The sequence below is a fragment of the Rhinopithecus bieti genome, unplaced genomic scaffold (genome assembly GCF_001698545.2).
Source record: "Rhinopithecus bieti isolate Rb0 unplaced genomic scaffold, ASM169854v2 scaffold_12783, whole genome shotgun sequence".
NCBI classification, from domain to species: domain Eukaryota; kingdom Metazoa; phylum Chordata; class Mammalia; order Primates; family Cercopithecidae; genus Rhinopithecus; species Rhinopithecus bieti.
Window position 1 is genome coordinate 346,788 of NW_016807262.1, and position 20,798 is coordinate 367,585.

The 20,798-nt window shown below is 45.4% G+C and overlaps 1 protein-coding gene across 1 annotated transcript in view; it reads left to right on the forward strand.

The window, feature by feature from the left end:
* Positions 1-20,798, forward strand: part of SYN3 (synapsin III) — a 502,974-nt gene that overhangs the window by 112,623 nt on the left and 369,553 nt on the right. The window contains exon 4 of the mRNA XM_017880821.1: positions 19,232-19,388. Coding sequence (XP_017736310.1) covers positions 19,232-19,388 — 157 coding nt within the window. The remainder of the gene's footprint in view (positions 1-19,231; positions 19,389-20,798) is intronic.

The window sequence follows — 20,798 nt, forward strand, 5'->3', positions numbered from 1 at the left end:
AACATCATTAATCATCAGGAAAATGAAAATAAAAACTCTAATGAGGTATCAAATTAAAAAGACTGACAGTACAAGCTGTCGGTGAGGCTGTGGAATAACTTTCCTACATTGCTGATGGGGATGTGACGTGGTGCAGCCTCTTTGGAAAATAGTTTGGCAGTTCCTTGCAAAGTTAAATATATAGGCACGATATGAGCCAACCATTCTCCTCTAGACTTTTCCCCAAGAAAAATGAAATATGTTCTCTAAATGACTTTTATAAGAATCTTCATAGCAATTTTATTCATCATAGCCCCAATCTGGAGACAACCCAAATGCCTGTTAACTCGTGAACAATAAACAAAATGTGGTACATGCACGTAAGGGGATGCTTCTTGGGGATAAAAGGGAACAAACTACTAAGAGATGTATATTAGTTGTCTACAAACTTATCAGCTTCAAACAACACATATTTATTACCTCACAGTTTGTCAGGGCCAGGGGCTGGGGATGGCTTAGCTGGGTCTTCTGTAAGACTGACATCAGGATGTCATCTGGGGCTCAGTTCTTATCTGGAGGCTCAACTGGCAACGGGACCATTTCCAAGCTCACTTGAGTTGTTGGCAGAAGTCATTTTCCTGTGACTGTGAGATTAAGGGCCTTGGCGTCTTGTTGGTTGTCAGCGGGAAATTGTACACAGTTCCTTTTTTTTTTTTTCTGAGACACGGTCTCGCTCTGTTGCCCAGGCTGAAGTGCAGTGGAGTGATCAGAGCTCGCAGCAGCCTCAAACTCCTGGGCTCAAGTGATCCTCCTACCTCAGCCTCCCGAGTAGCTGGGACTACAGATGTGCATCACGACCCCCGGATAATATTGTTTATTTTTGGTAGAGATGAGGTCTCGCTATGTTGCCCAGGCTGGTCTTGAACTGGGCTTAAGCGAGCCTCCCACCTTGGCCTCCCAAAGTTCTGGGATGACAAGCATGAGTCACGTGGGCCTTTCCATGGGTCTTCCTATAACACGGCAGCTTGTTACTTCAAAGGGAGAAAGAGAATACATCTGGAAGCAAGACTGAGACTTATCTGATGTAGCGTTATCATGGGGTGCCCACCCATCTCCTATGCCATATTCGGCAGGCCAGTCACAGATCCCACTCCCTCCAGGGGAGAAGCATGTGAGGGCTTGAACATGAGAGGCAGGGTCCTGTGGGCCGCCTTACAGTCCATACATCGCAGCAAGTAACTATGTAGACAAATCTCAAAGCCATTATGTTGAGGAAAAAAAGACTAGAGACAAAAGAGTACACATTTCATGATTCCACTGACATGAAATTCTAGAACAGGCAAAACTAATCCACAGCCACTGAAAGATCAGTGGTTGCCCAGAGCCAAGGGAATAAGGGGCAGGGGATTGACTGTAGAGGGACACAAGGCACCTGTGAAGGTGATGAAAGTATATCTTTTATTTGGCACGATGATTATGTGAGTGTTACATTTGTTGAAGCAAGTCAAACTGTATATTTCAAATGGGTGCATTTTATTTTATGCAAATCATGCCTCTATAAAGTATATATTTTTAAATGACCCTATGCATTGCACATTTTTATCCCCATTTTACCGATGAAGAAACTGAAGCTCAAAACGTGTCCGGAGTCACACAGCTGGGGGAGCCGGGATCCTAAGCCAGGTCTAACTGCAAAGCCCCTTCTCTTTTCCTTTATGCATGACCCCTAATTCTCCTCGAAGATGCCACTTTCACAAGGGAGAAAAGCGAGGCTTGGAGAGTGAAAGAAACATTCTCAAGACCTCACAGAAGCAACTGAGTTCTCAAGCGTATGTGTTCTGATGCTAGGTTAAGGGGTTACCAGACCTCATTAAAGTCTTCTAGCATATTTTAAGAGTTACTGTTGCATTTTTAAAATTTACCCATGTGTGTCATTGAAAACACACTTAGCAATATTGTTCTTTAAAACACATAAGCTTATGAGCCAGTTCTTTTTTTTTTTTTTATTTTTTTATTTTTATTATACTTCAAGTTCTAGGGTACATGTGCATAACGTGCAGGTTTGTTACATATGTATACTTGTGCCATGTTGGTGTGCTGCACCCATCAACTCGTCAGCACCCATCAATTCATCATTTATATCATGTATAACTCCCCAATGCAATCCCTGAGCCAGTTCTTTACAAGAACAACATATGGCTGTCCGTGAAAATAAAGGTTTCGGAAGGTGTGCTGTCTACTGTTGGTTTCCCGCCTTCTTTCATGCTTGCCAAATCCTGAGTTTATTCAGCTGTTTGGTGACCATGTGCTTCAAGGAAACAGGCGCCTCTCGGGTGCCACAAGGTGAATCTTGGTTCGTTTCAGCCAGCTGTGGTCATTCTGTTCCCACTGGGAAAGGTGTTTAGAAAAGGGAATATGGGCTGGGCACGGTGGCTCACACCTGTAATCCCAGCATTTTGGGAGGCGGAGGCGGTTGGATCACCTGAGGTCAGGAGTTTGAGACCAACCTGGCCAACATGGTGAAACCCGTCTCTACTAAGAATAGCCAGGTGTAGTGACGGGTGCCTGTAATTCCAGCTATTTAGGAGGCTGAGGCAGGAGAACTGCTTGAACCCAGGAGGTGGAGATTGCAGTGAGCTGAGATCGCGTCACTGCACTACAGCCTGGGTGACAGAGCGAGACTCCATCTCAAAAAAAAAAAAAAAGGAAAAGGAATATGATGCAGTTCTGACCAGGGAGGCCTGAGAGGTACCTGCTGGCAGGATTCTGGAACATCCATCATGCTTCTTAAAAGCGACACAAGAAGGAGGCTGTTTTTCACAGGCATGAGGGTACGGCCCGGGGTGCTAGGGTGACTCCCTGATAACATGAAGGAACAGTATGAGAACAAAAGTCCATCCTTGAGAACGGGAGTCAGAAGGACACAAAACATTGCGATCCTTGAGTCTGACATTGAGCCTCTGATTTACTTGGCCCTGTGATTGCCCTAGCTCAGTGATGTCAGCTCATGCATTTTCTTTATTGATTTAGTCATCACTGTTATTTGCAGCCAAAATCATCTTCATGTTCAGAAGATATAAGCAGATACTGTCAAAAGTCTTTTTTTTTTTTTTTGCACCCAACTCCCTGGTGCATAAAATTCTTATGAATGCTTTTATGTATGACAGTCCGTTCAAAATTAGTGGCAGGCAATTGAAATTATACAGTATGTGAGTGTTAAGATTAGTTTCATTCCCAGAAGTGTTTGTTAGTAGCTAAAACTTAGAAACAACCTAACTGTCCATCTGGAGGGAACTGGTTAAATAAATGAGGGTAGAGCCATGTAATGAGATACAATTATAAATAAAGAATCATCTCCATTTTTTCTAATATGAATTTTTTTTTTTTTTTTTTTTTTTTTTGAGACGGAGTCTCGCTCTGTCACCAGACTGGAGTGCGGTGGCGTGATCTTGGCTCCCTGCAACTTCTGACTCCCTGGTTCAAGCTATTCTCCTGCTTCAGCCTCTTGAGTAGCTGAAATTACAGGCACATGCCACACACAACCAGCTAATTTTTTATTTTAGTATGGAGAACAGGGTTTCACCATGTTGGCCAGTGATGGTCTCTATCTCCTGACCTTGTGATCCCTCCCGCCTCGGCCTACACAAGTTTGGGATTACAGGCATGAGCCACCCGCACCTCAGCCGATTGAAATGATTTTGAAGATACGCTACTTTGAAGAAAAACAAGTTAAACAGTTACAGGAGACCCTTGAAAGCCATGACATAGAAAAACATCTGAAAGTTGATTGCCTCACTTCTGTTGGGTGGATTGGCTATGTGATTTCTTCCTTAGCAACACTAGAAGTAACATGTTATTTGGTTACCATTCTCTTTTTGAAGTATGGTGTAAACATGAGGCATGAACTGTTAACTATGTTCCTGGATCCTACAGTTGTTTTAGTCGTAGAAGCTGGGGCGTGAGCCCAAAGTCCATGTTCTATAACAGCAATTAATTCACGCCCTGGGCTATTGAAAATTAAATGAGCCTATGTTTTTAGCCGTGGTTGGCCTTAACCAGTTAGCTTCTCAAAGGGTAGTTCATGCTCCAGCAGTGTGAAAATTTGTTATGAGTTATTTGGTTAGGAGTGATTTTGGTTGGAAATGGTGTTAGCTTTAGAAACGTTTCCCAGGTTTTGGCCAGACTTTGGTTTACGTGATAGCTGCCATGCTGATGTGTTTCTTGGTGGTATGAGTATATTGAAGTTCCACCTAGCAATGGGATAAGAATAGTCCCAGCTAAAACTGAGGAAACATACCTAAGTTATTTGTTACCACCCTTTGCTTTCTTGTCCAGCGCCATTGTTGGCCACACTAGGACTTCAGCAGGAAATTATCCTGTGTCAGTGATTGTCTTGACGTGGCTTAGGAGGATACCGGAGATTCTACACCACCTGAAGTCCGGCTGTTGGATTGTACACACCAAAACTTGCCAAATGATTCTCTCAATACAACTTAGCTACACCATAGACAGGAAACTCAAGCCCTTTCCTTCCTTCGGTGCTCATTTACATAAAGAATGCTCGGTATAATGTGCAGCTGAATTGGAGATACCATCACATTCACCTGGTAGCAGCTATCTTTTTTTCTACAGAGAGAACCTATACAGGAGTTTCATCTTTGCGCACATTCCAATTACTTAGAAAGCTTCTAAAAATTCCAAACCCAGGTGGGCACTCAGGTCAATTCTGTCAGAATATCTTTGGGGCAGGGAATTAGAGAAGGACTGTTTTGAGAGCTCTCCTTGGTGATTCAATGTACAGCCAAGATTGGGCGAGCCACTAAGCCTAGAAATTGAGGTAGAGTTCATCCTGACACTGCCAAACCAGCAAAGGACACACAGCGCCAGACACGTGTGTAAAACCGGAGGGCTTTCATAGAAAGCTGCTCCACCCTCGCTCTTTTGATGGGCCATGGGAACTGAGCTGGAAGCCACCAAGATCCTGTATTAAGAGGTCCCAGTGTCCTGTCCACAGTGAGGTGCGCAGCTGGAAGCATTTATGCTGGAAGCCCTTATTCGGGTGATGTCCTACAACAAAACTCCGCCATATGTTCTCCAGCAAGGAGGGCAGGGCCCACATTTGTTCCCTGCACTTCCGCAGCCTCTTAACATAGCTGCTCAATACTCACACTAATGGGGCTCCCTAAATACTCCTTTAGTTTTTCATAATTTATTGACTTCTAGATTCTCATTGCATTTTGGCAGACCCTGGAAATTCAAATATAATCAACATCACCAATTCCCTGGGGAGTTCACAGCCCTGGAGTGGGAACTGAAAGTAAATCAACTCACTGTAGGATGTGACATGATCAGGGCTAGTGGAGATAGTTCAGAGAAGTAGGGCTTAGAGGAGTGGGTTGGGGCGCGGGGGCGGCGCGGCGGGCGCTTTCAGAAATGCTCTGAGGAAAACCGGCGCAAGGCACCTGCCTGACGGCTTTTTTGTTTTCTTTTTAAATATTCATTATACATATTGTAAGTTCGGAATAATCTTAAACATATGAGAGTTGAACACACTACTTTGACAAATACTAACATTTTGCTGTGTTTGCTTCAGATCCTTAAAAAAAAAAAAATTCTGAACTATTTTAAGCCTAGAAAAAGTACAGAGAATAATTTAGCAAACACTTATAAACTAAGGTGGTTAAGACAGCCGCTCTGGAGCCAGGCTCTTTGCATCTGCCGTGTGACATTGGAGAGGCTGCTTGTCCTCTCTGTGCCTCTGTCTCGTTTAAACACACACTTCAAAGGGCAGCTGTTAGGATCAATTAAGGTAATGCTCTGAAAAATACGAGTGCCCAGTGCTCTTAAATGCTAACTGTTGTTTCCCTTATGTTCACAACTGAGCTTGTCAAATCTTAACATTTTGCCGAATTTGTTTTAAATTTTTTTAAATGAAAAGAAATATAATATCATAGGTACTTTTAAGGACTCCTGTCTACACCATTCCCTACACTGATGACAGACAAAAGGTTAGCCAGGCAGTCAGGGTGGGAAAGTCCCTGTTAGAACACAGGGACAGGGAACGCCCTGGCTTCTGAGGAAACCCTCTGGTGTGGTCAGAAAGGAAGATGACCCGACCGATGCGCGGGGAAGGAGGCTGGAGAGGCAGCCGCAGCTTGTCAGGGAGGACCATCAGGCATTTCACCTGCAAGCCCAGGTCCCTTCACAGACAGACGACACATCCTGCCCTCCCCTGTCTCCCAGGAAACCCTCGAGGTTCCTTTTTTTTTTTTTTTCGAGACGGATTCTGGCTCTGTCGCCAGAGTGGAGTGCAGTGGCACAATCTTGGCTCACTGCAACCTCCACCTCTTGGGTTCAAGTGATTCCCCTACCTCAGCCTCCAAGTAGCTGGGTACTACGGGAACCTGCCACCATGCCCAGCTAATTTTTGTATTTTTAGTAGAGACGGGGTTTCACCATGTTGGCCAGCTGGTCTCGAACTCCTGACCTCAGGTGATCTGCCCTCCTTGGCCTCCCAAAATGCTGGGATTACAGGCGTGAGCCACCACACCCAGCCTCGAGGTTCCTTTTCACGTCTCCTTTCCTTAAAAAAAAAAAAAAACTACCAAGCAATGGATAAAATAAATAAAGCTCACCCACTCTTGCCCCTCAACCTGGAAAATTCCATCCTGTGTCAGCTAGCTTTGAGGGAAGATGGAGAACCTAGGGAACCAGTGAGAAGTGGCTGGGCCACCTGAGATCAGCGCCACCGGGGTGCTCTGGGGGCAGAGATGGGTGACTTAGGGTTGTGGGCCAGGCAGGAGCGTTTAGCATCTTTTGGGCCCAGCTTCTCAGGCTTGTACTGAGGAAGCAGCTTGGGAGGAGTGCCCTACGAGGCAGATATTTCCTGCTGAGCGAGCTGATAAGTGAGCCCTCTGACTAGTTCAGCAGTTAACCCGACAGAGCACAGATGTGGCCTGTCAGACAGAGATATGTGTGGGGAAGGCCTTGGGTATAAGTACATATTAGCGCCTGGCCTGGGTTTGAAATGTGCTCTCCCATCACCCCTCGGCAGTACCATCATTTTTCATCTCAAAATGGACTTTCCTCTTCCCCTACTCCTCTCTCCTCCCCTCCACTCCCCCAGCATCCGTTCCAGCCGCTGCCGAGGAACAGCTGCTCTGAGGCCCATCTCTCATCGGCTGCCTTATCTCTCGGATGAATAATGTTCCCCTTCCCCCAAGCAGCAGCCTGGCAGGAGGCCCGCCCCAGCGCTGAGCAGACTGCTGACAGCACTGGAGCTCAGGCAACTGTCGGAGAGCAGGGCTGCCCCAGGCCCCCACGTGGGTGAGGGCTAAACCCCTCTGCCTCCCGAAGACATGCCACCCGAGGCCCCATGGCCCTGGTGAGCTGCAGCTCACAAACTCAGCCCTTCCAAGCACATCTCTTGGTGCACATAGGTGCAGTTGCCGTGCTGGGTGCTGGGGAAACAGGCATTTCAGACATGGGCCCTGTCCTTCAGTGGCGAGGGCTGTTTACGAGACATGCGACTTGTACCTAATAGTACAGACCTCTCTACTTAGTAGTTCTTAGGAACATACTAACTACTCCAGGTTTCAGTTATCCTCATCTGCAAAATGGGCTAGTAAGAGTGGAGTGTAAATGCTTGTAGGTTCTCTGCTCACATCCTCTTTGCCAGCCGGTCCCCACAGCGGCTCCAGGTGTCATGGTAACGCTGTACCCGTGGCCTTCTCCATTTCTTGGGCTGATGGTAACTGCATCCCTGAGACAGCTGAGAGGGTAAACCCTCTCCACCACCACCCATCAGGGGGTCAGTGGCTGATTGCTCTTGGGGATACAGAAGCCCATTGCTCTTCCCTGAAAGTGAGACACCTCCATGGTACTGTTTTTGCCGCAGAGCCCCCCTGTGGATCAGGTCAAGGCCAGAGCTTCTCTAAAACAACATCCCTCCTTGGCTTCTTCCCCTTTCTTGTGGTGCCACCCTCACCCCTCACAGTTTTCCTGAAGAGCACTCCCTCCATGAATCACTGGCTTGCAAATCCCTACTTTAGCCTCCACTTCTAGGGAACCCAGCCCAAGAGAAGTACCTACTTCACAGGAATTTGGGGTGAGGATGCTGTGAGATCATGTTGAAACACCCTTTGCAAGCGTCTGGCACTCAGCAAGTACCCAATAGTGGGTAATCATGATTCTTACAAACCAGTAACACCTGACAGAATGTAACAGGGGAGCTCAGACGCACAGCTTCAGTGGGAGGTGGAAGTCGAAAGCCTTGGCTCCAAGTTCTGGCATGGGAGACAGTCATCCCAGGAAGGTCCCCCAGAGGTCACATAGCCCAACTCTCCTTTGACCAATCAGGAACCTGAAGCTGAGAGAGGAGAAGCAACAATCCCAAAAGAAACAAGAGCAGAGCTGGGACTAGAAGATGTCTTGATTTTTCCTACCACCCTTGTTATTTTCACCACTTTCTGATTCTCTGTTTTCAGTTACTTTTATTTAAAAAAGCGTTGATGACTTTATGTGGACCAGGACTCTGAGAAGGGAAGTCATTTCCACTGTGGAGCCATTTCCATGTGGATCCCCTGAGTACCTACTATGTGCTTAACACTGGCTAGGTACTCAGGAAGGGGTCACAAAAGTATATTCCTATCCTTATTGCTGTGGTCTGAATGCCTGTGTTCCTCAGAGTTCAAATGTTGAAATCCTAACCTTCAAGGTGTTGGTATTAGGAGATGAGGCCTTTGGGAAGTGATTAGTCATGAGGGCAGAGTTTTCATGAATGGGATTAATGCCCTTGTAAGTAAGAGGCCCCGAGAGAGCTCCCTTCCCCCTTCGACTGTGTGAGGACGCAGTGAGAATGTGCCATCTGTGAACTAGAAAGCAGGCCCCCCACCTCCCCAGCATCACATCGGCTGATGCCTTGGTCCTGGACTTCTCAGCCTCCAGAAATGTGAGAAATAAATTTTTGTTGTTTGTAAGCCACTCAGTTTATGGCATTTTGTTGTAGCAACTCCAAGGGACTAAGACACTTAGTGATTGCAGAGCGTTTTACTGTTTTCAAAGTTTGTGTTGGTTCCCTTTATTTTTTTTTTAACCAGTCAGTATAGTGATTTTCAAAAAAACTTTTAAGTGCATTGTCAACATTTCAGTTGTTGAGATTTTGACATTAATATCCAGATTTTAGGTATCTTTTGAAAAGTCACAAGGGCCATGCAGGACCCTCATTCCCACATGGCCATAATGGCTTAGACTTTAGACTGGGTCCACATTTGCTTATTCATCACTCCTTGTTTCTCCCTCCTCATCCTTCACAGAGGCTTCCACTAGCTGCACTTTGTCTTAGTGGTTGTGCCCTCCTACAGAAAAGTGAAACATACCTCATACTACTGAGTGGCAAAATGAAAGACACGTGAAAGGACATGCCTGCGTCCAAAAAAGGTCGAAGAGAGCATTGTGGAAATGAACGATATTCTTATGTGCTTTATATGGAAACAGAGTGTGTGTGAGAAGAGAAAACCGAAGAGGCCTACCTCACTCAACCATGATGGTACCTGCTTGGCTCCCTGGGGTAGTAGCAGGGAAATCATATAACACTCAACACTCAGAAGTATGGACCCTGGACTAGGCCCGGGCTACAGAGAGGAATAAGATGAGGGATTTGTGTTGAGGATTTAGAAGCTGAAGGTCTGTTAAGGTATCTCAGGCATGAGGCATTGGAGGAAAAAACCAGAGTGGAAATGAGGAATGGGGAGTGTAGGGACCAATCCTAGACACTTCTGGAGAGAAGATTTAGCAGCTCTGGTGGCTCCTTAAGGAATGTCAGGGAAAGAATTGCACGTGACTTCAGGGTGACGGACGCCCAGTTCCTGGGAGCATGACAGACCTTTAACAGAAGTCCTCAGAACCACTTTGGGGGAAGCTGGTGACTTGGGGTCCAGTCACGTTGAGTTGGAGGTGCTGATGAGAGGTTCAGGGTGGTAGAAGGTGCTTGTTGCACGGTGATTGTGCCCACGGACTTCGAAGCCCAAAGACTTGCACTCCAGTCTCAGGTGGACACCTTCTTGGCTGTGCTTCATCTCTCTATGCCTTTGTTTCTTGAAAACTGAAGCTATTGTTATCGTATCTACCTTGTAGAGTCATCGTGAGGATAAAGATAACATAAGTAAAATCCTAAAAATGATTCCTGGCACCAAGGAAGTGCTCTATAAATCTGAATCACTTTCATTATTGCCTTTGAGGACAAGGTAAGGGAAGTCCCTGAATGGAGATGATTCCATGAAGCAGAGAACCAAAGACTGAGCCTTGGAGAAGAGCTGCAGTAAGGGAGAAAACAGTGAAGGAGCTGGGAGTTGGGAAGCAAGGTCGGAGAGTGTCTTCAAGGCAAGGTGGAAAAGGTTTGCAGAGGAAGAGGACAGTGATCATGCCTCAGAAGCCACAGAGGACAAGAGGAGCTCTGCAGCAGGGCTTCTCTAGCAGGGTGCATTTCCACCCAGGGGACACTTGGCAATGGCGGGAGACATTGCTTGTTGTCACAACTGGGCATGGGAGTGCTGCTGTATCTAGTGGGTAGAGGCCAGAGATGCTCCTAATATCCTATGAGGCACAGAACAGCCCCCCACAACAAAGAATTATCCAGCCTGAAAATGTCCACGGTGCTGAGGTTGGGAAACCCTGTTCTAGAGCCAACGGGCTGTGAGGTTTGACTCATGGTTCCATCACCAATAACTGCGTGACCTTGGCGAGTTCCTTAGCTGCTCTGTGCCTCGGATTTATTGTAGGTTTTCCTTGTTAGGTTTAAATGAGTGAAGTTAGACAGAGGGCCTAGAGCCCCATCGTATTTTACTAGAACCTCATTGTGTTTTAGTTGTAATTAGAAATTGGGTAAGGTAAGGACAGAAGAAACCATCTGATCTGGGGGTTTCACACTTAGAAGTGACCTCAGAGCGATTGTATTGGGGTGTAAAGGGGCTAACAGCCAGGTGCAGAGGGCACATTGGAATTGGGGCCAGTAGGCACAGACTGCCTTGTCCAACAGGCATAGCAATGGACAGAGGAAGGGGAATGACTAGTTATAGCTGCAAGGCCAAGTGCAGGGGAGTTATTTCTCATCTCTATCTATCTATCTATCTATCTATCTATCTATCTATCTATCATCTATCTTTCTACTATCTTCTATCATCTATCGATCGATCGATCATTTCTCATCTATCTGCTATCTCTTTATCTATCATATATGTACTTATTTCTCTATCTATTTATGCATGTGTACCAACCAAAAGTTTTAGTAAATGCACAAACTGCGATATCATGAAAATGGAAATTTTCAAAAGAAGAGAAATCACCTGCCACCTGACTACCTTAACAAATGAGTGGTTTTCCATCTCTCCTTCCAGGCCTATCATTTTGACAGTGCTTTAGTCATAAAACAGGCCCTCTTTTCTATTGTTTTATGTCACATGAAATTGTACCATAAGCATTTTCCATGATGTGACTTCATTGTTACATTTTCCTTTTTTTTCTAGAATGAAGATAACCTCAATTGTTTTTTCCTGATGCTCTATTCTCTCTCTCTCTCTTTTTTTTTTTTTTTTTTTTTAACAATGCAGGCAGTACCAAAAAGTATGAAGAAGAATGTAATAGTTCCCATGTCCCATCTCACTCTTTAAGGCTAGCATTTTGGTGAACATCCATCTGAACAAATCTCCACGCATTTATCAATTTGTTGACTTCCTCCTTCTTTTCTGTAAATATGAACATGATTCAACTGCCAGTCCATTTGGAGCCTTGAAGTGAAGAGTTTTTTATGGTTGGGGTCTGCTATGGTCTGAATATGCGTGTTCCCCCAGAATTTATGTTGAATCCTAACCCCCAATGTGATTAGGAGGTGGGGCCATTAGGAGGTGATTAGGTCGTGAGGTCATCAGCCCTAATGAATGGGATTTGTGACCTTCAAAAGGGACCCCAGAGAGCTGCCTTGCCCCTTCTGCCATGTAAGGACACAGTGAGGAGCCAGGAAGGCGACCTCACCAGAGACCAAGTGTGCTGGTGCCTTGATGTTGGACTTCCCAGCCTCCAGAATGTGAGAAATGAACTTCTGTTGCTTATAAGTCACCCCGTCTATAGTATTTTGTTCTAGCAGCCCAAACAGACTAAGTCAGGGTGGTTGTTTTAGGAAGTGGGGAACGGGGCCATGCATGGTTGTACATCAGAACAAAGGAAGCCAGCAAGTCCTGAAAGATACTAGAAAAGGGAATAGTGGGCACACGCAGTGTGTTAGTTTCCTGAGGCTGCTATAATAAAGCACCACAGGTTGGGTGGCTTAAACAACAGAAATTCATTCTCCCCTTATTGTGATACCAGACGTCTGAAATCAAGACTCTCATGCCATGCTCCCTCTGAAGGCTCCAGGGGAGAGTCCTTCCTTGCCACTCCCTAGTTCCTGAAGGTCACCAGCAATCCTTGGAATTCCCTGTATTGTAGACACATCACTCCAATCTCTGACTTCCTCGTCGCGTGGCACTCTCTTCCCCTGTGTGTGTTAGTTTCTGAATTTCCCTCTTCTCCCAAAGACATCAGTCATTGGGTTAGGGTTCACTCTCCTCCAGTCTGACCTCATCTTAACTTGATTATGTCTGCAAAGGCCCTATTTTCCAAATAAGGTCACAGTCACAGGTACCAGTGCTTAGGACCTCAACATATCTTCTTGGGGACAACAGTTCAACTCATAACATGTGGGGTTCCCCGTGTAACCAGGAGGAATAGGATAGAGCAAGGATAGAGATTCAAGGATTTAGTCTCTGAAGTGACAGGGAAGGAAGAGACCAGGATAAAGATACCAGGATTCTGAGGCTGAAACAAGAGACGAGGAAGCTTCCTTCCTCCAGCAACTCGTGTCTGTGTTTTATTAACCTCCTAGCACTTTACAAAGAGGGCCCCCAGATTCAACAGAGAGCCGGGCTGTCTGTAAACCCCACTGGGCCCCTTCCCCACCGGTGTGCATCTGGCAGCTGCCGTGGGGGCCCCACAGGCCTCCCTCCTGCATCCTGTTGTCTGCTCCTCACCAGATTCTTGGTTGGCTGCCACCTAATTTCTTTTTGGCCTGGGCTAATTTCTTGCAGTCCTCGGGCTGGCGGGAAGCATCACTAATTCCCAAAGTCCTTCCATATGGGCGATTCAAACCCCTCCATCTGCAAAGCATGCACATTTCCCCGGCTTTATTTACAGAATTGCGATCACCCTAAGTCTGCAGGAGCATGGAGCTTGTTTCAATGTTTTGAATTCCCCATCCCCGTTCGCTGGTTTACTTGGTTCCCTGTATCTCCTTCCCCCCAGATTTGATACCCAAGGTTGAACTTTCCAAGGTAGAGTGTTAGGGAGAGCGTGGAGACAGTTAAGAGAAAACGTGAAGTCTCTCTGCCAGTTGACATGGACGTCAGAAAGTCTGGAGCCTTCCCAGGCCTGGCTGGAATCAACTCTGGGTGTGGTGGGTCTCAGCATGTGAACAAAATCAGCATGAACATCATCCTTTGCCAACTTGGCTCTTGGGGACCAGGGGACAGTTATGAAATAGTGGTCAAGTGACTGAGAATAATGAGGCTTCTGCTCATTAACTTAGGTCTCAGGCAAAGCCCAGCCAAGAGCTGTCCTTGCCACCACAGGCCTCAGCATATTTGAGGGAATTATTACACTTCTCCAATGGTTAAGAGTCACTTCACCTCTGGCCTCCAGCTTTTTGACGCTGCCGGAAGCATTCAGTAATCCCCCTGTGATGCGTCACCTGTCCCATCTTTACCGTTAATTATTTCTTGTCCTTGATTTCCTCTCAAGTGTCAACAGCCACTTCTGAGAAAGACTTGGGATCAGGAACCCAAATATTATAGCTCTTATTAAGGTTAAAGGTGATATAACCAGAAAACCCAGCTACAGCCTGCGGCCAGGATGTGCCAGTTTGTGTGAGATTAAAGGAGACCTTACCCAGGCACGAGAGACCCGGTCATGGGCTCAGTGGGGCTCCACAGCAGGAAGAGAAGGAAGGGGCTTAAAGGGTTGGGGGATTTCTTTTCTTTTTTCTTTTTTCTCTTTTTCTGAGACAGATTCTCACTCTGTCGCCCAGGTTGTAGTGCAGCGGCACGATCTCGGCTCACTGCAACCTCTGCCTCCCTGGTTCAAGCAATTTTCGTGCCCCAGCCTCCCAGGTAGCTGGGATTGCAGGTGTGCGCCACTATGCCCAGCTAATTCTTTTAAATATATTTTTTGTAGAGATGGGTTTTTGCCATATTGGCCAGGCTGGTCTCAAACTCCTGGCCTCAAGTGATCCACCTGCCTTGGCCTCCCAAAATGCTGGGATTACAAGCATGAGCCACTGCATTTGGCCAGCTCATCTAATGTTGACAGGTGTCTTGCCTCCCTCCTTATCTCTGTTCCCAGCTGGCACTTCTACTACAAATGGGATTTCTTCACGTAACAGGAAAATGGTCTCCCATCAGTTTACATTACTTCAGTGTAGCTGGCCACTCCTGTCTTCCGGAGCTCAGATACAACACGTCTGAGAATGTTCTCACAGGCCCATTTTACATCAGGGGTTCCATCCTTAGACCAGTTACAGCCCAGGAAAATGTGGTTCTCTGATCAGAGAGGATTTCCCCATGGGCTCTGTTTCTAGAAAAAGGAGGGGTACAGAGCAGATAAAACCAGCATAGTCCACTACACCCCCAACCACGAGGGCACATTCATTCAGTCGCAGGTGTCTTCCCCCTGACTGGAATACTCTCCAAGCCCCACTTGGAGCCCTACTTGACAAACCTCGGCTTTTAAGACCAAGCCTTCCAGCACACACTCGCTCACACTCATCCCTTAACAGAGTTGAATCCATCCTTTGGGCCACCTTTGCCCCTTGTACTTGCCTCAATTATTTCACTCACTCGCTCACTCACCCAGTCACTCCCTCCTTTGTTAATTTAACAAATGCTGGCCGGGCACGGTGGCTCACGTCTGTAATCCCAGCACTCTGGGAGGCTGAGGCGGGCCGATCACCCGAGGTCAGGAGTTTGAAACTAGCCTGGTCAAAATGACAAAACCCTGTCTCTACTGAAAGTACAAAAATTAGCCTGGTGCGGGGGCGCGTGCCTGTAATCCCAGCTACTCCAGAGGTTGAGACGGGAGAATTGCCTGAACCCAGGAGGCGGAGACTGCAGTGAGCCAAGATCGCACCATTGCACGCCAGCCTAGGCAACAGAGCCACACTCTGTCTCTCAAAAAAAAAAAAAAAAAAAAGTGCTTAGGGCACGTTGCACCCAACTCCTGTTGGGTTGTGAGTTTCTTAAAAGCAGGAATCGTCCCTGTCATCTTGGGATCTCCAACCTTTGCCAGAGTGCTTGGCCCACTGTCAGGGCTCGGTAACTACTGGAGGCCACAACCTTAAATACTGGGGTGACTGCAGGACTTGGCCACCCCCTGACAAGATGGAGAACCTGGGGTGCTGGGTACAGAGGGAGGAACTGAATGCCACAGTTTGCCCAGCTCAAGTCAGTAATTTCTCTATGATCATTGTAAATCCATCATACCCTAGACTTTCAAGAAGGACTCTGTGCCTTCTGTAGCAGTGAATGGCAGAATTCAAACTATAACACATGCCTGGTTTGACCTGATATATTGTGCATGGGAAGTGGTTATTTTTCACATGTTAAATCTGATACTCTTAAGAGGTCATGGTAGCCAACTTGAATTCCCTGTGGTTATGAACTTCTTCGTGGTGTTACTTGTTACCTTGTAAGGCAGCCCTATAAGGGGCAACTCGCTGTCTCCTGGCTACTTTGTCTATCAGTCTAGTTTTTTTCTCTAGGACCACAGGGAAAGTGATCCCTCACCTTTCCAGTGGCCATTTCACATCATGTTCATTCATTTATTCATGTGTTTATATATGCATCCATTAATACAATCATTCATTTAAAAACAGTTTTAAGGCCTATTTTGTCCAAAACGGTCAAGTTCTCTGTTCCCATTGAGCTGACATCTTTAGAGAAGAGAACTAGACAGTTAAGCAACAAATCAAACAAACAGGAGAAATAAAATTATCACAGAGCCATGAATAAAGAAAATAGGGCAAAACGAGGGTTGGGGCAAATTTTGATAGAGTAGACAGAACGATGGCTTTGAGGATGAGGCACCTACACACAGTGTGGGAGAAGAGCATCTAGGGAATTGAAGGAAGGGAAGGTGGTCAGTGTGGCTTGCGTGGCAGTGAGGGAGGGGAGAAAGATAGAAAATGAGGATGGAAGCCTGAGCAGGGTGGTCCATGCCTGTAATTCCAACACTTTGGGAACCTGAGGCAGGAGGATCACTTAAGTTCAGAAGTTCAAGACCAGTCTGCATAACAGCAAAATCTCATCTCTACAAAAAAAAAAAAAAAAAAAAATTAGCTGGATGTGGTGGTGCGCACCTGTAGTCCTAGCTACTTGGGAGGCTGACGTGAGAGGATCGCTTGAGCCCAGGAGTTTGAGGCTGCAGTGAGTGTGATGACGCCACTGCACTCCAACCTGGGCAACAGAGTGAGACCCTGTCTCTAAAAAAATAATAATTTTTTCAAAAGAGAAGAAAATGAGGATGGAGTGGCAGGCAGGGGCCAACGCATATGGGACCTTGTAGCCATGATGAGGCACTAAGGATCTCTTGTCAGAAAGAGAGAAGCCTTTTGAGGGTTTAAAACAGAGGTGTGATGTATAATTTTGCAAGAGCACTTTGAATGTGGGATCTTGAGGTAGATTTCCAAATCTGTAAAGACAACAGGGAGCTGCCTGCTACTTTTATTTTGAGGAATCAGAAAGGTTCTGATTTAGAGGTGAGTTTTGGAAGCCCTGGAGAGAGAGAGCACCATAATATCTGGAGCCAGAGTCGAGTATCCCAAAACAAGTCATGGGATTCTCCTCTTGGAAGGTCGTCTTGGAAGGGCATCCTCCTTTTCTAGATAGCCAGATTTGGTATTCTTTGTTTTTCCCATGTCCCTCTTATGAATTCTCAGCAACGGGGGAAAAAAATAGGAGGCAAGAGACCTTTCATTATTTCCTCATGGAGAAGGATGTCTTATCCTTTGCTGCCACTGTTGTCTGTGATGGAACCCACGCTGCCAGGGAGGAGTGGATGTCTCATTGTCAGAACCAGAGTCATGGACAATGTATTTATGTGTTTTTTAAGATACACATCCATTTAAAAAAAAAAAAAACAGACAAGTAAGCATCTAGTAAAAACATTGCCACACATGATGGATAAAGGGCAGTATCCTTAATACACAGAACTCACCTCAGTAGGAAACCAGAGGCCCTATTTTGTTTTGAATGGAAAAGGATGTGAACATACTTTTACAGAAAAGAAAATGCAGATGGTTAATAAAAAGTGTTTAATTTCACTAGAATTGGAGAAATGCAAACTAGAACAATAGCAGGATACAGGGTGTCTTTTGAGGGGAATTCTGTTGTCAAATTGAAAACAGTATTTTCAAAACTGCAGTGCTGGTGAGGCTGTAATGAGACGGACACTCAAAACAATTTGTGAGATGTATCTTAAAAGGGGACTTTTTTGGGGTATCTTACAAAAGTTTATACCCTTTAATCCATTAATCCCACTTCTTAGGATCTATCTTATGAAAATAATTTAAATTAATGGCACTAATTTGTATGTAGCATATTGGAAATAGCCTATATGATAATAGTAAATGATTGGTTGACTTAATTATGATATATCATTCAGTGAACTATTGTGTAGAAATTAGAAATTATATTTTGGAAGATATTTTGGTAGTAGAGAAAATATTTACACTATACTATTATGTGGAAAACATTAAAATCAACTAATAGAAAGTATGGAGCAATTATGAATGTGAATGCATGCTATATATGTTGAAATTGGTCATTGGATCAAAAATGTATATACAAAGGTTGTTAGGAGTTTCCTCTGCATTGTAAAATTATAGGTACTTTGTTTACTTCTTTGTACATGCCAAGGAATTTTTGTTTTGTTATGCACAAGGAATGTGTATTACTTTTAAAATCAGATAAAAGTAGCAAATGGTTATAAGTGCTCCCTATTGCCCCATCCTGGGCAACAGAGCCAGACCCTGTCTCTGCAAAATAGAAAGCAGTAAGTGCACCTTATTGCCTGTCAGAGACACACCCACAGTCTCCCTTCATTCCTTCTTCCATCACTCTGTTGCTGTAATTCCAAGATTCTAACCCTAACCCTAACCACAGAGTGATACGAATACTGTCATACCCCTTTGAATGTCAACGTCATTTCTACAGTGAGACTGATTTTTTGTGTGTGATTTAAAAGTAAGGAATCCAAAAATAGTTTGATCTTTGGCGGTATGAATCAAACAATGTGTGAATCCTCCTGGGGCCCTGTGATGGAGTCAAAATCATGTGGACTTGGAGCCAGATGACCTAAGTTCATTTGGAGCCAAATGACCTAAGCTCTCCTGCTCCTGAGCTTTGTGATTCAAAAAGTTCATAATTTCCCCGGGCTGCAGTGTTTCCATCTATAAAATAGGGAGATGGTCCAGACCTTTACCCAGGTCTGTTTGTGAGCACTCATCAGGATCCTCTCTGTAGAGAGACCTAGCAAATAGCCTGGCACGGACCTGGCCATCAAATCCATACTCTTGCTGCTTTCCAGAGGTTGCTACTTGAACAAAAAAGACAAGATGTGTTGGTTGATTTGAGATCTGCAGGAACAAGAGCCAGAGCTGTGAGGCTACACAGACCCGGCCCTGCTGCCTCTCTGCAGTGTATCTTTTTGAACGAGTGACTTAGTCTTCCTGAGGCTCAGGGTGCTCGTTTGTGAAATGGGAGTTGATGACAACACTCACCTCCTAGGGCAATTGTCCTCACCATAGATAATACATACATTCAGTAGAGTGCGTGGTACCTTGCAGAATCTCAGTCGATTCACTGAGTTATTTGATATATTTTTTTCTGGTTGCAAGTGAAATAGATGTTCAATGTAGGGAATTTAGGAAAGAGCCTTTAAGAGAGAGTGAGAGAGAGAGAGAGAACGTATGTAGTGCTCCCAGCCCTTTGACTTGATGGTGGAGTAGCTGTGCCTTTGCACCTAACCGGCCTCATCCCCTACCCTCTCCCGCTTCTGAACTAAGCTGCCGACCTGCAAGTCGGTGCTATCATCCCCAGCAAGCTGTGGCCGGACACCCTGGTGTTTCATCAATGCCCCAGTGTGATAACACTGCTCTTGGCTCTCTCAGCAGATCCTTCAAGCCAGACTTCATCCTGGTCCGCCAGCACGCCTACAGCATGGCCCTGGGGGAAGATTACCGCAGCCTGGTCATCGGCCTGCAGTATGGAGGGCTGCCTGCTGTCAACTCTCTCTACTCCATCTACAACTTCTGCAGCAAGCCCTGGGTGGTAGGTGACAGGGCAGGCTGACCTGGAGGGATCTAGGAGGCAGTGGGTAGCCTCCCACTCTGCGACAAGCCCACTCCCTAGCTTGGAGGCCTCAGTAGTAAAAATTCTTATTTAAGCAACTGAACTGAACTTGGATCCTAGGGCTCTTGTTGGAATTGTTGCCTAACAATTATGTTAATGTTATATTTTATATATTATTATGATAAATATTTATAGGCCGGGCACTGTGGCTCATGCCTGTAATCCCAGCACACTGGGAGGCCAAGGCAGGAGGATCACCTGAGGTTGGTAGTTGGAGACCAGCCTGACCGACGTGGAGAAACCCCATCTCTGCTAAAAATACAAAATTAGCCAGGCATGGTGGCGCATGCCTGTAATCCCACTGTAATCCCATCTACTTGGGAGGCTGAGGAAGGAGAATCCCTTGAACCCGGGAGGCGGAGGTTGTAGTGAGCCGAGATCGTGCCATTGCATTCCAGCCTGGGCAACAACAGCGAAACTCCGTCTCAAGAAAAAAACTTTATAATAAATAAATACATATATATAAATATGTACATATTATATATTATACATGTTACATGTAACATATGATATATTACTTACATATATGTAATAATTGATCTTTGTAATATATAATATATAATACAGTGATATAATATATACTATTAATAATAATATATAACAAAACGTATTATTATATAACAACATATTATGATATGGTGTTACGTTATAACATTAGTCATAAAGATGTGCTATATTGTTTTATGAATGAATATCATTATTGTTGTTAACAGCAGACCCCATTTATTGAGCACTTACTATGTCCCAGAAAACTATGCTACCTGGCACTCATACTGTCATTCTCATGTGAAGTGAGTGTCACCCCTTCGTTTTACAGAGACAGAAGCTCAGCTTCAGGCCAGTTAAGGAACCTGCTCAGTGAGTGGTGAGGCCAAAACTTGAGCCATCTCTCCCCAACACCCAACATTTAATTTCTCTTCTTTTATTCCTTAGTTTCAGTCATTCATTTCATTTATTTGAGTTTCCATCCAAATGTTACCTATAAGAAAGACCTCTTAAAATACTACTCCTCGGCCCAGCATGGTAGCTCACGTGTGTAATCCCAGCACTTTGGGAGGCCGAGGCAGGTGGATCACGAAGTCAAGAGATCGAGACCATGCTGGCCAACATGATGAAACACCATCTCTACTAAAAACATAAAAATCAGCTGGGCGTGGTGGCACATGCCTGTAGTCCCAGCTACTTGGGAGGCTGAGGCGGGAGAATCACTTGAACTTGGGAGGTGAAGGTTGCAGAGAGCCCAGATCGGCCACTGCACTCCAGCCTGGAGACAGAACGAGACTGTGTCTCAAAAAAAAAAAAAAAAAAAAAAAAAAAACCCCCCCCCCC